Source organism: Cyprinodon tularosa, unplaced genomic scaffold (genome assembly GCF_016077235.1).
Source record: "Cyprinodon tularosa strain WSP-4 unplaced genomic scaffold, ASM1607723v1 ctg223, whole genome shotgun sequence".
In the NCBI taxonomy this organism is placed as follows: domain Eukaryota; kingdom Metazoa; phylum Chordata; class Actinopteri; order Cyprinodontiformes; family Cyprinodontidae; genus Cyprinodon; species Cyprinodon tularosa.
In genome coordinates this window covers 1,116,039-1,133,785 of record NW_024038833.1, presented here as the reverse complement: position 1 = coordinate 1,133,785, position 17,747 = coordinate 1,116,039, and the positions used below count along the sequence as shown (strand labels likewise).

The 17,747-nt window shown below is 37.0% G+C and overlaps 1 protein-coding gene across 1 annotated transcript in view; it reads left to right on the top strand.

Moving 5' to 3' along the window:
• Positions 1–17,747, top strand: part of LOC119784299 (ERC protein 2-like) — a 226,543-nt gene that overhangs the window by 75,563 nt on the left and 133,233 nt on the right. The window contains exons 11-14 of the mRNA XM_038286276.1: positions 1,189–1,377; positions 8,397–8,438; positions 16,886–17,079; positions 17,401–17,406. Of these exons, the coding sequence (XP_038142204.1) occupies positions 1,189–1,377; positions 8,397–8,438; positions 16,886–17,079; positions 17,401–17,406 (431 nt within the window). The remainder of the gene's footprint in view (positions 1–1,188; positions 1,378–8,396; positions 8,439–16,885; positions 17,080–17,400; positions 17,407–17,747) is intronic.

Genomic DNA, 17,747 nt, shown 5'->3' with positions numbered 1-17,747 from the left:
TGTTCAACTTACCTCTCAGTGCGTACCTTTTTCCTTTTCGGTGTAATCTTTATAAAACAGGGGAGTGTTTTTTTTCCCATTGAAAAATATACATTTCACAGTCCAGATGTATTTGCTTGGCAATTTTGTATTTGCATCATGTTTGCACCCATTGACCAACTTATTATACACTCCAGTTATTTTAGTCATCAGTGAGATGCTTTCCCACATTTATTTGTTTGTTTTTGGTATGTCTCTCAATATTGATCATCTGGGACAGGAATGTGATTTTAGAAAATTGCAGACAATTTAATGTAGAATTTAAATTGGCTTATGAACTTTTTATAATGCAACGAGTCCTCATCTGTCATTACAATGACCAGTACAGTTTCATACACTACAAAAAAATCAACATCTTGACAAGTCTTTTTTTCTTAAAATAAGTGCATTTGTTCTTGAATTGAGGAGATAAAAGATACATCTTGCCAATGGATCAAGACAATTTAGATTTTAAATAGGAAAACACAATTACATTGTCTTTTTTCAAGTGAATATTATCTATTTATCTTATTTTAAGAGTAAAAATACTGATTCCATTGGCAAACTACCTCATTCTCAAATCAAGAGTAAATACACTTAATTTAAGAAATTTGCACTTATTTCTAGATCGTTTTTCCAGTGTACTTAGAGAAATTGAATGTTTAAGAGAAATTCTGATGCAATCTGTCTATAAATCCCAGCTTCACCATCTGCATTACCACTTCCTCTGCATCCCAAATGTGCATACTCTTTACCATTTGTCAAAATAGGCATAAGGGATCACTTATTTTAATGCCCGGTCTATTGTTAATAGATCAGAACCCTTGCGTGGAATGTGGCATATGCAAGTTTCAGGCCTAGTTTTGTGCATACGCAGCCTTAATGAATGACACCTCAAATATTTTTTCAATAAATATTTATTTCTCTGAAATTTTTAACCTGTTTTCCTTTGTTCTACTTGGCTCTGTTCTCATGACTGTTACTTTTTATTGCTGTATTATTTATAAAAGGAAATGTTAGATTCTTTTTGGCACTACTACCTAGAGTTTACTAGTGTTCTGGTTTAGTAAGACATTCATACTTTTCTGGAAGCAAAATAGAATCTTTGTTCCCACCTTACATTGATGATTTGTTTTGTACGTTTTTTACAACATTTTCTTTGAATTTTAGGAGCGGGTGATTGAGAACCTCCGGGACCAAAAGGAACGAGAAGACAGGGTGAGGCTTGAAGAGATGGAGCAGATGAGGAAGGAGAACCAGGAATTGAAAGAAAAACTTGCAGCCCTGCAACCCCCAAAACTGTCACAGAGCCAAGTCACTAACTCCAGCTTAATCCAGAATCAGAAGCCTGATGCAGAGGTTAGTGCAGAGTGAATGTAATAATCTCTTTTCTAACTATGTTGTTGTAGATTGTAAAAACTATACATGCATCTAAAAGAAATTAAATATATATTGTAAGACTGCTGATTTAACTCTTAAAAAAAAAAAAAAAAAAAAAAACCCCTTTTTACAGCCCTGGGCATCCTTCACAAGTGGATTACAGTAAAAGGTGTTACCCTGTTTGTGGTCCAAAGAAATTTATCAAAGAAGCTTGCCGTTTTCAGAGAGATGGGTTCAGTCTTAAAAAGTTAAGCAGAAGAAGTTGCTCAAGACAAATAACAGGCCTAAGATGATAGCAAAGTAAATCCCATTCAGTTATTATCAGGAGACATTTGCTGTGCAGTTGTATTACCCCTACCAAATCACATCCACCTTTTAGCCCATATCTGGGATAAAAATAAAAAGGAACTGAATTAAAGGTTAGTACTTCTCAAATAAAGGTTCCTTTTGCAGTAAGGCTACTAGTGAGTAGCAAGACTGGCATAGAACATAGAGAATGTTCCATAGTTAGTCATTACTGGCAGGCTCATGATTTCTGCTCGTGTTATCGTATGTTTCCTACTATGTTTCCAAACTAGATGCAGCTGCAAACAGACTAAGTGGAAGTGACGATCTATGCACAACTTTCAGCATGACAAGGCTTCTTCCAACACTTCCAGACTTATACCTGGTTTGATATGTAGGTTATCCCACAGATAATCTATAGGTTATTGGCATGTGGAAGATGAGAAGGACTGAACTGACAGCATCCATGCCATTGCTGTTGCTTGATTTATAAAAAAGAAAACCAAGCAATGTATTTACTGTTGTATATATACAGTGCAACACATAAACTTACTTTGCAGTAGGCGAAAACTTAGATAGATACCCTAATGTAATGATACTTTAGGTGATTAGAGCTTGTTTATGTACTCTATTTTATTATTTATTCTGTGTGGTCTACAAACAAACAACCATGCACCTCGTATTAACACTATTCATTCACACATCATTGGTAGTTCTTTTAAAGAGAAGCATACAAGTGTAATGTTCTCTTAAGTATGAGGATAAGAACATGCAGCTGACTTATACAGATAACAATCCCTATTTCCTTGTTTTAAAGCTTTTAAAGCTTTATTTTGAAAGCATTGCTACTTTTTTATCTTGTCTTTCATTCCTTTTCCTAAGCTTACAAGCCTGGACAGAGTCTAGTCCTTGCAGAATTTACGAGATGTTTTTTTCCTCTTTTTTTTAATACCCATTAAAACAGTACACACATCTCATTCCTGCGAAATGATACCTTGCTTTATGTTGATTAGGCACCACATAAAAGTGACAGCCGCTCGGCAACTCTGTTGCAAATCGATTTACACTTTGACAGAAGTTTTGCCATAATCAGACTATTATGTATGCTTTGCAGCAATCAGACTTTTTATGTAAACTTGCAGAGATTTATAAAGGCAGATGGTGCCTGTGTATTTTTTTTATGTTTTTGTGTGCAAGGGTTTTTTTCTTCTCTGCTTGTGCCTGCATGTCTGCACAAAACAGCTGTTTATGTGTGCCTGTGAAGGTATTTGTGTTGATCTATTGATGTTTGTTGATCTTGCTGGTTTGCAGTGGCCTAGGAGAGGCTCTGTTGCCTACCGATCAGTTGAGGTTGACAGACTGGCCTTTACCTCAGGATAAATGTTGGCCTTCATTTCCATAGTGATAGGCAATATACAGTCACTGCTAAATAGTTTATTCATAGCCATAATAAATACCACACATTGGGAATCTCCATGTAGCTGTGAACATTGGACACTAAATTCCACTTAAACAGGATGTTTAGAAATAGATTAAATACAGGGGAGAAAATTCCACTTCCTGTTTGACATCTGGTACATGGAATTGCCCCTTATCGAAAGATAAGAGATGAAACAACATTAGAAATCTATGTTAATGTGACCCATTTACATCATTAAAACTTTTATAACCCAACTGTGTAGTTTTTATTGAAGAACAGAGTAGAATAAAATGATCTTTGTTTAAAGCATAAGCACTACTTCCTCACGTTTGTGCTGTTTTTTTGTATTTTTTTGACATATTATATATTCCAAAGTTTTATTTCAGAGGACTGATAGGCTTAAGTAACATTTTTATTATTATTAATCCTTTATTTAGTCAGGAAAGTAACCAGTGAGATTAACAATCTGCCTTTATGATAGACCTGGCAAAAAAATAATGTGTAAAAACAGGTACAAGACATTATGTATAAATGGCATCCACAAATAATATTTAGAAAATGAAAGCTGTTTGTAAAATGTTATATATGGCAGAACTAAAAAACTAATAGTTTAAAGAAGTTATCTCTAAAGGGCTGGTTATACTCCTGCAGCAGTGTGTTGTAGTGAGCTTGTCGCAGGTATGGCGCAGATATTTTTGATTTATGCTCAATTTTGAAGCATGTTCTGCGCTATGTTATTCCACGCTACAATTCAAAAGGGTCAATCACAAACTAGCTGTGGGTCTAGATACTAGAGCAGGGATCAGGTGGAAAAAGGGTCCCAGCATTCTCGTGCACCTCGTACCAAACAGGAAATACGCATAGTGTAGAGCGGATTTAGAGTTGACCAATCAGAGGCCTCCCGTCTGCGGTACTGTCTGCAGTCACCTACAATTTTGGAGAGGTGCACCAGAGTGTCTGCGGAAAGGATGGGGGCATATCTGCGTTCACTGCGACATATGCATACAACCTGGTTTCTGAGCATAAACCAACCTTAAGACCATGGCACAAAACAATTTGCTTGAGTGACAAGTGTGCTTGAGGAATTGACTAATATAGGGGTTGCTTTTCAAAACCAAATAAAAAAGAAAGAACATTCCTGATGGATCTCAATTATCCAGGTAGACAAATTGAATAGTGTTGAGTTTGTAACATCATCATCCTTCCAACAGATGAAGAAAGCATACTGAATTTGAACCAGAAAAACTATCATGACTATCACTGAAAAGAGATCAAGGGATTGATAACAATAAGAAGCTGATAGGGTGCCCAAAGAATCTCAAACAGGATAAAGCTAATTATTGTATTGTATACAACGGACTATACACAGGTGAGGCAATTCCTCGTCCTTATTGTTTATCCACAATATAAATTCAAGATGTACCTATAAAAACCATTGCTGACATGATTGGCTGTCACAATGTTTTCAAATATCTGACATCTGTTCTCAGTTCTTTCGTTGGCTCCTCAGAACACCAAAACAGAGCAACATTGACTTTGTGGAAAGGTGATAAATATAATAGAATGAAACTGTGTTTTTTTTGATGTTGCATAATTTTTTAGGTGTGTTGCTGTGGATGAGTTAGTTAACATGGTCTGTGTATTTAATAAAATCAGACACCACACTAAGAAACAGCCAATTTTTTTTCACAGAGGAACTGTGCCAACTCTTGAAACTTTGCCTGCAGTCAACTGACCTCAGATATGGGGAGCTGTATAAAAGGCAGAAAGATGGATGTACTATGAGAATTCCCAGTTTCTTTTATCATTGCAAACCTATTCATGGAGGAGGAAGAAAAGAAAGTTTTAGCATTGTTTCCATAGAGACAACTGTTAGGATAATTATCATTGATGGTGTGTGAGTTTATTACACCTTAATATTAGCTGCCTGTTGTGTGTTAGACCGATGTTTTTCCACAATAGTTTATCTAATTAAGACAATTCCTCTGTCCGGAATTACAGTTATAATCTTCATTCTGTATGTGGCAAATATTTGGGAATGGAATGAGAGCGGTGTCCTTCAGCTAAGAACAACTGCAATATTTTGATATGGCTGGAGCCATGGATGTCTTCTCATCTAATAATGTATATGATGTAAAATGTGAAGATGTGGCAGACTGGAGATGTATATAATGCTTCTTTAACTGTTTATCGGGGCCTAGTCCCAAAAAGTGAGCCCAGGGACAAGCAGCTGCCTTCTGTAATTCTAAGCAACTTCTCTGATCTGAGTAAGATTACAATTTGTATCAGAATCTGTTGCCATGTCTCATGGTTTTTTTATTAAATATAAGTTATGAACTGTTATTTAAAGAGTTTGTCTCGAGTGATCTCTTTCCAGGAAAAAGAACCGGAGAGAGAAAGCTTCAAGGTATAGACACACGGAGGTCTATCTTTAACACAACTAAGCCATTGATTCAGTTCTGTTGATAACACCAGGGTTAGAGTTAAATCTCAGGAAGTCCAACATTTCATTGAGCACATAAATTTTGTGGATAAATACATGAAGTTTTCCCAAGAAGAGGCAAAAAGATGGCAGGTTGGCTTTCCTTGACTGATGTATCAGTTTTGGATGGAAGACACAAGCTGCCGCTTATATCAAAACTCACCCACACAGACCAGTGTTTGCCGTCTGACTTATATCAACCACTGGAGCACAAGTTAGAAGTCATCAGGACTCTGTATCACAGAGTAGAGAACCTCCCCACAAACTCAGATGCCATGGAGAAGGGGAATTCAAACACAAAACAGGCCCTAGAGCAATGTGATTATCATCACTAGGCTTCCCTCGAAGTAGGCAAGTAACTCAAACATGGCTTTTGCCAGCCATTGGGTAAAAAGGAGGAACTTAAGACTAAACAGGCCAGTAATCATTCCGTATGTTTGGGAGTTTACTGAGACATGTATTTTCTAAACATGACACTTCAGTGGATGTTAAACCCCAACACAGTTCTGGTAACGGGGCACAAACAGAGTAATATTATCGATGTTGTTAAGTTCCAGGAGGTCTTTGACCAGTTATACACCAGGGGGAAAAAGAGAAGCCAATGGTCAAAAGAATGGCCCAGCACAGAAGAGCGACATTAGACCAAGATTCTGTGGTTTACACTAATTTGCAGGCCAGCAGTCATTCTTTCAGTGATGAAGATGTTTTCATTCTGGGTAGGGTGAAACGCTGGTTTGAGAGCAAATCAAAGGAAGCTATTTTGTGAAGAGAAACTGGCCATTTTTTTTTTTATATTGATTGAAGGCTCCAAGTCCAATTCTCCCCTCTAACAACACTGTTATTGCAAGCATGACTCAACCATCTGGGAACAATAGGTGGTCAACAATGATTGGTTTTAAGTCCTTTTTTGAAGGTGGACAGCTATTTTCAAATGCCATTTTTGAACTTTTTTATCCACTGTGTTAAGATTCCCCACTATAATGACCTAGTCAGTACACAAACCAAATCAGAAAGGAAGTCTAAAACTTATCTAAAGTGAAGCCCCTGGGGGAACGATAAAAAATAAAATACAAGAGTGTTTTTTTTTGCTATCAAATTCAAATGGTTAAAACTATGGGTTGATTGATTAACTTAAGTATTTGAATTAGTCATTAAATAAGACTTAAAAGATTGTTGCTAAAGAAAGGGGGATTAATCTATGTGCCATCCATGATGCATACATGGAAAAGTTGGTGAGTGATGGATAGATAGTTTTAGTTTCATTGATAAATAAATAAATAGATTGAGGGCTAACCTGTAATTTTTTTTAACTAACAGCTAACATTTATGACAAATTGTTTATCTTGATAACAAACAGAAACTAAACATTGTTAACAAGTTAGTTAATAAAGTCATTGTAGGTGGCAGAAACATGTTTTAGTATGGACCCTTTTTGTAGAGTAGTGGCGTTTAAGAGGCTTTTGGTGCAACAGTAAGGCTTTGTTACTTATTTAGCTGCAGTCTCTTATTATTAAAACTGAAAGCTAGATGTTTTAGTTGATATGTTTGAGTATTTATGTCTCAGTTAAATAAGAGCACCAGATTACTGATGTTTATTTCTTCTCTAAAGCTGTCAGTTTAATTTGCATGAAAAAAAAAACAATATCTCTCCCATTAGAATAGTTGTCTAAATTAATAGATTTTAGGTAGTGTAGGATGTTCTCAAACATCTCATCCAAGTATATCCAAATAAAAAAGAAAAAAAAATCCTTAAATGTTCCACTGCAAAGTCCAGAAAGTTGGTTTTATCTTTGAACAATAGCTAACTAATCCTGTTAACAGAAAATAAAATGAATACATTTCTTAATTCTTTCCTGAATTATGTTCTAGCATTACAAGAATGACTTATACAAGGACTTTTTTAACCTTTGTTTATAGTTGACTTATTATAGAGAAAACCAACTTGCTATATAAACACTCTGTAGAGAATTAATTTGTTTTGTTTGGTTACGTCTATTTAAATTCCTTATCAAATCTATTCAAAAAGTTGGATAATAACAATTTAAGGCTAATGTAAAAATAATAACACTAACAATGAATATACCAGTCATAAGGGCAACAAATATGCAGAAGATTTATTTTTCAACATGTTTTGTCAGGGCTAGATGAGGAAATGTTTTCAATATAATGTCCTCTGAAGTTAGTGAAATGTGACTGTGTATACAAGTGTTTGTGCACATTAACTTGATTTTGTTTAAATTAGTGGCCTCTGCTGTCTCAACAAGTTAAAATATCTTCACAAACACCGTTGACAAGGAACGGTAGAGTCTTCGGGGAAAAGGAACAAGATGAGAGGAGAGTAATTTTAGGTTAGAAAGTACCTCTGGGATATTTTTCCCAGAGAAGAATCGATTTAGTGTGGTTGAGAAAAAAGGAGGTACCCAGACCAAAAAAATCAATAACACTATGATGTGCAGTGCTCTCATAAAATCACAGTCAAAACATTATAGGGAGTCAGTAATTTTGGAATGTTAATAACTAAACTCGCAGCTCTAGATGAAAAATTGCCCTGAGGATGCAAATGATTGAAGTAAACCTTGTGAAAGAAGACACTGGTGGGGGTGTGTGTGGGTGTGTGTGTATCGGGGTGTGGTGGTGGTCACAATAGGTTCTGGTGCATTTTATTGAAGCACAAAAAAAATTAAACAAAAAATAAAATAAAATATGAAATAATAACAACACATAAAATATTAAAGGATAATAAAGGCTTGCTGGTTCTCATAAAACAATTTTTGTATTTATTTTTAATATAATTTTTTCTGTTGTCTTTAGGCCCAACCCAAAGTGGATGGGCTGCCACCAATGTGCCCTAAGGTATGTTTTCATTGTTTTTTATTTTGGTACTATTGACTATGTTGGTTTACCTATATCAGGGCAATCCAAACTGTTCAAACCCATATTGGACCAAAGAAACACAAAAATCAACTCTGTCTGGAGTCACAAAAATGTAAAAGTCATATAAGCCTTGTATTGCAACATGGGCTCTAAGGGCCGGATCTATCAAAGGTTTGAGTGTATAAAAACGTGAGCTATTTCACTGCGCACGCTAAAAAATGTACAGACTGATCCATCAACAGCGTGCTAAAAGGATTTGGTCTTTAAAACGTGCTAAATAGCGCCTCTTATCCATTTAGTACTTTTTCTGCAATGAATATGCAATATGGGGCGTTTACAAGCAAAAGTGCGTCTTGTGGGAGGAGAAAATATATTAATTTAGCGCTCGCAAAGTGATTTATTAAACCTGAAAGCAATTTTGCTAACGGTATCTGACTATATATTTAACACGTTTTAAAAGAAGGTGCAAATGGTCTGTATGCGTAATTGCGCACACATGGCAGCGGTTATTGTCGCAAGAAGGAGACATCGAAATGAAGCAAGGAGACGTAGAGAACGCATTTTTTCACTCCGTGTGAATATTTTTGGAATGAACGAGGAAACGATCATCAAAACATATCGTTTATCCAGCATTGACATTTTGGAGCTGTTGGGGGAACTCCGAATGGATTTGGAGCCAGCCACAAGGAGGACCCACGCAATACCATATATCACAAAACTCCTTGCAACATTGCACTTTTTTGCATCTGGGAACTCCTAATCTCGTTTTTCAGAAGTGCTGTCTGACGTTCTAAATGCCATGTCGCTCTGAGAACCCCGACCTCCCCACTGCGCCTGTGGAGCAACATGCCAATGCCCGCGGGGATGCGTACGCGCAGTCATCTTATCCACAGTCACTTCTTGGGAGCCATTTGGTATGTGCATTTTTCTACAGGCCAATACAAAACACCTGTTTTTTTTTTTTTTGTTTTTTTTTTTTTTTTATTGCAGTGAAGTAGAAATTCAGCCACATACCACCTTAGGGAATAAAGGTTGCCAAAGTTTTATATATATATATATATATACAGGTAAAAGCCAGTAAATTGGAATATTTTGAAAAACTTGATTTATTTCAGTAATTGCATTCAAAAGGTGTAACTTGTACATTATATTTATTCATTGCACACAGACTGGTGCATTCAAATGTTTATTTCATTTAATTTTGATGATTTGAAGTGGCAACAAATGAAAATCCAAAATTCCGTGTGTCACAAAATTAGAATATTGTGTAAGGGTTATATTTTGAAGACACCTGGTGCCACAAACTAATCAGCTGATTAACTCAAAACACCTGCAAAGGGCTTTAAATGGTCTCTCAGTCCAGTTCTGAAGCCTACACAAACATGGGCAAGACTTCAGATTTGACAGCTGTCCAAAAGGCGACCATCGACACATTGCACAAGGAGGGAAAGACACAAAAGGTTATTGCTGAAGAGGCTGGCTGTTCTCAGAGCTCTGTGTCCAAACTCATTAATAGAAAGGCAAAGGGAATGAAAAACTGTGGTCAGAAAAAGTGTACAAGCGATAGGGATCACCGTGCCCTAGTCAAGATTGTGAAAAAAACCCATTCAAAAATGTGGGGGAGATTCAAAAGGAGTGGACAGCTGCTGGAGTCAGTGCTTCAAGATCCACCACCAAGAGATGCTTGAAAGACATGGGTTTCAACTGCCGCATACCTCGTGTCAAGCCACTGTTGACCAAGAAACAGCGCGAAAAGCGTCTCACCTGGGCTAAGGAAAAAAAGAGCTGGACTGCTACTGAGTGGTCCAAAGTCATGTTTTCTGACTAAAGCAAATATTGCATTTCCTTTGGAAATCGAGGTCCCAGAGTCTGGAGGAAGACAGGAGAGGCACAGGATCCACGTTGCCTGAAGTCTAGTGTAAAGTTTCCACCATCAGTGATGGTTTGGGGTGCCATGTCATCTGCTGGTGTCGGTCCACTCTGTTTCCTGAGATCCAGGGTCAACGCAGCTGTCTACCAGCAAGTTTTAGAGCACTTCATGCTTCCTGCTGCTGACCTGCTCTATGGAGATAGAGATTTCAGGTTCCAACAGGACTTGGCGCCTGCACACAGCGCAAAATCTACCCGTGCCTGGTTTACGGACCATGGTATTTCTGTTCTAAATTGGCCAGCCAACTCCCCTGACCTTAGCCCCATAGAAAATCTGTGGGGTATTGTGAAAAGGAAGATGCAGAATGCCAGACCCAAAAACGCAGAAGAGTTGAAGGCCACTATCAGAGCAACCTGGGCTCTCATAACACCTGAGCAGTGCCAGAAACTCATCGACTCCATGCCACGCCGCATTAATGCAGTAATTGAGGCAAAAGGAGCTCCAACCAAGTATTGAGTATTGTACATGCTCATATTTTTCATTTTCGTACTTTTCAGTTGGCCAACATTTCTAAAAAATCCCTTTTTTGTATTAGCCTTAAGTAATATTCTAATTTTGTGACACACGGAATTTTGGATTTTCATTTGTTGCCACTTCAAATCATCAAAATTAAGTGAAATAAACATTTGAATGCATCAGTCTGTGTGCAATGAATAAATATAATGTACAAGTTACACCTTTTGAATGCAATTACTGAAATAAATCAAGTTTTTTAAAATATTCTAATTTACTGGCTTTTACCTGTATATATAATTTATTTATTTATTTTTTTTTGGAGGGGGTGGGGGTGTCGCTGTAAGATTTAAATTTCTTAATGCACTAGTTTGTACAAACTACAAACTACTTTGCCGCAAACCACAAAACCCGCAAAACCATCATTTAAATAGGGCGTCTCCAACAGTTTTGCACCTTCCACCAGTTACGCAATCGCTCTTGTTAAATCACCCTCAAACCATGGTTCAGCCCCTCGCGCAAAATTCCAGTTTGCGAGCGCAAATTACTGCACGCAAAATTGGATCTTGATAAATCCGGCCCTAAGTGTATTAGCCCACTATAAAAAAGGACTACAGTACGTAGGCTTAAATATATAATAAGCATTCATGATTAAATGTTTATCGTGTGCAAATGTCACATCATGTGACTACTCTGCTGTACGATATTTGGTGCTTTAAGTTTAAATCCCATTGCAATAGTATTATATTAGGTTTTATTGCATTGATGAAATTATAGAAACACAATAAAGAAATCAGATTTTTGGTGTTATTTTTATTTCGAGGTTTTGGGGGAAAAAATGGATGAACGTTCACATACCTGCATAAGAGCGCTACCTATTTGAACTGTGAACGGTTTTCTATTCTTGCAACAAATCTAGTAGCAGTAGTAGAGTTAGGAGATGTAATCCATTTCTTAAATCTCTCTTTGCACTCCTGTAATCTCTCCAGACACTGCATGAAAAGTGAGATTTTCGTCCCCGTAAACCCCCGTAAACTCCCGCAGATCTGCCTGATTTTCGTCAGTTTCCGACAATTTGCAACCCGTGCTTGTCCGCGTTTGTCGTGCCACAAATTGTCGGAAACGGACTCTGACGTATGTGGAGAGCGATCAGCTGTACTAATGGCCCTAATTAGCATATGAATGCAGTAAACCCGCGCGGCTGGCCAGGTCTGGCTTGAATAACCTTCTCAGTATTGGCTGAAACCACTATTCTTAAACAAATGAAATCGCTCGTGATTGGCAGCAAAACCACATGTGGCCACGCCAGGCTTTAATTTTCTTACTGAGTATTGGACGGAACCACTTCTTTTTAAACAAGTAAAGTCGCTCGTGATTGGTTGGCATATATATATATATATTTACATATAAATTTACATATATATATTTATTCATATATATATATATATATATATATATATATTTATTTATTCATTCATATATTTATTCATTCATATGGTGTGTATTTATGTTATCCTACACTACTACACAATTTTTATGCTACCATCAAGGACATGAATGAATTTATACAGGAAATAAAGATTTGCCAGGAAGCTGTTTATGCAAAGAAAGAGCTTTATTAAAACACACAACTATATACAACGCATATCCAAACACATGCGTTTCTAAAAATTAAAAGTCCGTGAACGGTCCGTTTGCTTCCTCGGGGTTGGAGGTAACTGGCAGCATTCCCTCCGAGGCGGGTCCGATGTGCAGACGCCTACTGTGCGTGGCCCTGTACTTCGGCATCGCTTCTAACCGGGACTGCAGCTTAACACAGAGTTCAGTGAGATCCGGCCTACGAAATGGCGGCGACCGTACAATCCATCCAGAGACACCGCCGACGAAGGCGGACTTCCAGAGTTCCACTTCCTCATCTGCTAGCACACTCTGCCTCGCTTTCAGCAATTGAAAAAAAAAACAATGAATCAGCGCACTGCGTATGGACACAACACATCTATTAATGCACCTGAAAAATAGTCACCAAATAAAGTCTTACCCTCTTTCTTCTGGCCCGACTCCGAGCAGATAGCCTCCGCACTCAGCGTGTTGGCTGGCTGCGTATATCTGAAGCTCCTGCGTACCATCTGAAAATACGTCTTACAGGCAGCTGGAAAACAATTAAATGAGAGTGGTATAAATAAAAAATCAAACGCAAGTCACAGTAACAAGGAAGGAGAAAACATTAAAACAAGTCACTTACACACAATGTCGTCTTTATCAACATCGTGCAAATCTGGACTTGCTGATATGGCTCCGAGCAAATAGGAGGTCTGTGAAAACAAAATGTACAGCTATGATCGGTATCCATTTCCTTTTACCGCAGAATGAAAGCATATTCTTTAAATCTTACCCTTGCTCCGGTTCAAGCGCCTGCAATTAGTCTCCGAGTTGTGAAGACGGCGTACTGCTTCCTGTGAATCACAAAAAATACACTTTAATAAAGCTTGTTCTTGCAAGGCTACTATTAGCCGCTATTAGCCGTAGCTTAGGCTAGGCTGCTATTAGCCGTAGCTTGGGCTAGGCTGCTTTTAGCTTAGCAGGCAGTAATTGAACATATATTTACCGCTAGCATCTCTTCTTTAAGTTCGTCTTGTTCGATGCAGAGTCGCCATCGCGTCCAAGAGGAGTTTTACCCTGAAATCCCACATACTCCGCTCCTGACCGCCTGCACAAAGCAAATCATACATCCTCCACTGTGGATCCAGCCGCGCCGCTCTGAGTTTCTTGGAGATCGTACAGAGCATGCGCGAGATGAACCAGGGTGTCCGCGGATCAATAAAAATAATTAAAAAATCATTCTTTTTTTTTTTTTTTTATCAAGGCCTTAATTGGCACTAAAATTATTTAAATATGTTTATCGAAGTATTTATAATTCTTTAATAAAAAATGCTTATAAAAACAATTTCGTCAGATATATTATATCGCTCCAGGCGGAGAAAAAGCTAGAGGATATATATATACGTATATATGTGTGTGTGTGTGTTTACATACATACAGGAGTCATGGAACTCTGCTTACAGCTCCTTCATATTTCATGTAGGCTAATAACTTGTGTACATGGTTCTTGTTGATGGCATTAAAATCATTTCAAATAGCATTAAAATAGCATTAAATTAGAGTCACTCATTCCTGTATGAACCCTGTGAGCGCTTAATTTAATATGACATATTAAAAAAAATCCCACCATCATCCAGCATATGTTCAGTTTCTGCCCAAATATATATAGCCTATATATATTTTTGTAGATTTTTGTAACGGGGATAAGGATAATTCAAAACTGCTTTTTTTTTAATGAACTTGTTCACTACTCCCAAACTCAGCCTCTCTTTTCATTCCTGTAATAAGAAGTTTCTTTTGAATGGATTTGATTAAAGTTTAAGTCCCTCGGTATAAAATAAATATTTTGATGGAGATGAAAAATCTGCTTCCTCGTTGGTGAATAACCAATAGTTTGGATCCAATCATTTAAATAAACGGTGTTAGTTTTTTTTTTTTTTTATATATATATATATAAGAATTGTGCTATAATTTCTAGTCACCGATCTGTTGCTGCTATATTTTAATTTGACGAACCGGAATTTGTCGATGTTCTTTTTCCTGTTTGGTGCGATTGCAATTGCGGATCTTGACCTGGCCGGACCTTATGACCACAGTGTACCAATCTTCTCATGGCTACTTCCAACAGTATAATGCGCCATGTTATAAAGTGAATCATCTCAGACCCATTTCTTGAAACTTTTCCACTTAAGTAATTGTGAATTTAGCATATTGACAGACAACATTTTATTTTTTATCTTAAATGCAATTTTTTTTTTATAATTACTGCTCTAAATGTATTGCTCTGTCAGCTAAAGATCTGTTTTGGTCTCTATACTTTAATTAAATAAATCAATTCAAGCTAAAATGTAAGAGGCTATACTGAGCCTGATCTCTTTATATTCTTACCTTTTAGAAAAATGTCACTTGGAGTAAAACCCCCCCTGCAACCCTGATTTGCATTTGTATAGCTCACAGCATGTTCATTTACATGTTAAAGCCTCCCCTAGAATTCCATGGGGGGGAGGCATGGGGGGAACACTGCCTAAGAGAGTCCACGTCAATTTCTGAAAATTTACGGGAGTTTTCGGCGAAGCCTGCAAATTGTCGTAAACTGCTGCTAACCTGAAGTTCCACGACAATCTACAGTGCCGCATATTGACGAAAATCCCACTTTTCATGCAGTGAGAAGTACTGAAATCACTTTTCTTCTCTCACTCCCAACTTGGTGTTCGGCTGCATATTTAGCATGTCTTCCCTGGAAATGCCGTTCAAAATTACTCTTTTTATTATTTGACAACTTCTCATCACAAATTAAACATGCAGGCAATTGTTCCAAATTGGTAATGAAAAAAAATTATTCGCAAATTCTTCTTTGAATCTTCTGTTCTTGCTATCTTCCTTTTTTTCCCCCTTTGGGATCCATGACCCGAGACACACCCGCCAATTTGTTTACAACAGCCACCTGCCTGACACCGCACTGCTCTGAAAAGTGTGTTTCAGAATATGACGAAAATTTTTGTTAACAAAAATGTTAAAATATATGGTTTAAATGAATTTTTTTCTACAAGTTTTTACAGCATTGGGAACACAATGAAGTTTTGATTGACCTCCTGCACGCTATATTAAAAACAAACTAAACAAAACAAAACATAAAAATCTTTTCCCATTTTCATACATTTTTTAAGAATACACTCTGGAAATCTTGTACTTTGTACAAGATTTCTTAACAGGTAGAATTATTCTCAAAATTAGTCTATAAGGGTATCATCCTAGAACTTTTTTCCAGGATTATACATATATTCTGGCTAACTGAAGGAGAATACTGATGGACTAAGTGAAAGGGAAGGTACATTTAGTCAAATGACAGTTTTCATCAAAGTTTATCTCCTCGTAAGGTATGGCAAAAGTATTTAAACTCTGAAAGTTTTTTACATTTAGATATAGATTTACAGATACAGTCCCTCTCTCTGCAATTGGAGCTTTTATAGGAAGGCCTTGGAGACCTTATAGACAACATTAGTGAACAAAAAGCACCATGCAGATCAGGGAATACAACAGAAAGGTCAGGGGTTAAGGTGTTTAACTTAAAGCATGGTTGAGTTGCATAACCAATATCTTGATCTTATGTCTCACAGAGGACTCCTGTAAACTAGAGGTAACCAGAGTAGTAAACGCAAACATCCAAGAGGCTTATGGGGACTCTAGAGAAGCTGTAAAGAAATACAGGCCTGGGTGATTAATCTGTGAACCCTTCACACTAAAAATGCAATCTTAAATTCAGACCTTTGAGGAATATTCTTAGAAGAAACATATTATTTAAATAAAAGCTGTTAATCCTATATGGTTGACAACAAGCTATCCAAATGGTTTTCTCAATACAAAGCTAGTGAGAAAGAAGGTCTAGCTTTAGTTATCATTTTTAAAAATCATTTTTGAAGTTATCATGTCCTTGATGGCTGAAGATTTTTGAATCTTTGGCAGTTTTTATCTGATGAAACACTTTGTGCTTCTTACTTTAATTGCAAAAGTATTTAGTCGTACAGAGTATTGAGTCAAGAGGTTGAATATAAATGCATGCCGCTGTTTTTCATTTAAAAAGACAATTTAGTTTTTTCTTTCCATTTCTTAATCATGGGCCACTTCGTATTGATATGTCACTTAAACACACACATATTTCCTAATATGAATGCAAAGAGATTTTACAGTTGTATTACATATATTGTGGGAATACTTTTGTTAGGTGCTACTTTAGGTGTTTGGTTTTCTGTTAAAAACGCTTGTGTCAAATACATTCTCTTTCAACTGTCCTGTTCTCGTCAATGTATGCAGAAATATAAAAACAAGTGTACTGCCTAGAACAGTATTTTAAGCTTAATACTACTTGTTTAGTTAAATTCATTTGACAAAATTTCTCTGTCTTTTTACGTGTTCACAACAATTACACAACACCTACATAAAAAAGAACCAAAACCCAGAAGAAACTGTCAGAATCTGTCCAGACATCGCAGATCGTCTGAGACTTCTCGAGCAGGAAGTGGTCCGCTACAGAGAAGAGTCTGGGAACTCCCAGGCTGAGGTGGAGAGGCTAAAGGGAGCACTAAAGGAAGCTGAAGTGGACAAATCTTTCAAGGAGAAGAAAATTACTGATCTTGAGAGGTGAGGTTCAAAAAGTCAGTGACTTTCCTGACTACCCCAGTGCATGTACCATTTGGGTGTCTTCAAAGAGATGTCCTCTTCTTGCTGACCGGATCTTATAAGATCTCAAATCATTACAAAGTGCTTTATTTATATAAGACTTAACCATCAGATATAAACTGTTCAGGTTGTATATTCTTTCCACTTGAAACCACTTCCACCAACTCATCTTTCTTCCCTTACGTAATTCTTGTCTCTGAATACATACTTTGAACTGGTTTTGATCAGATTAATGATTAGATTTTTCTTATCTTATTGCTTGTTTCCGTAATACATCTGCAGACCTGGGTAAGTAGATACTCAATGTGTCTGTTAAACACATTTTCATACACTGCATGTTCATGTGTGCTCTTGGGCTCCTGCCATTCCTATTTATTTTATTAATTAAAGGAGCAATAAGCAAAGATTAACTTCTTTAGATTGAAAGAACAAAAATATTGATCTGAAAAGCCAGATGTATATTTTTAGATGGAATACGGTATAAAGTCAAACACCACCTTTTTGTGTTGTTCTCTAGTCTCATGTTTGTAAGCTGGGCCAGCTGGGCATGCATGCAAGTCTATGTGAGTAGTTGCCACTCCTGGTTGGCTCCTCCATGCCCAGAGACAGCAGCGCAGTGGCATTATGAC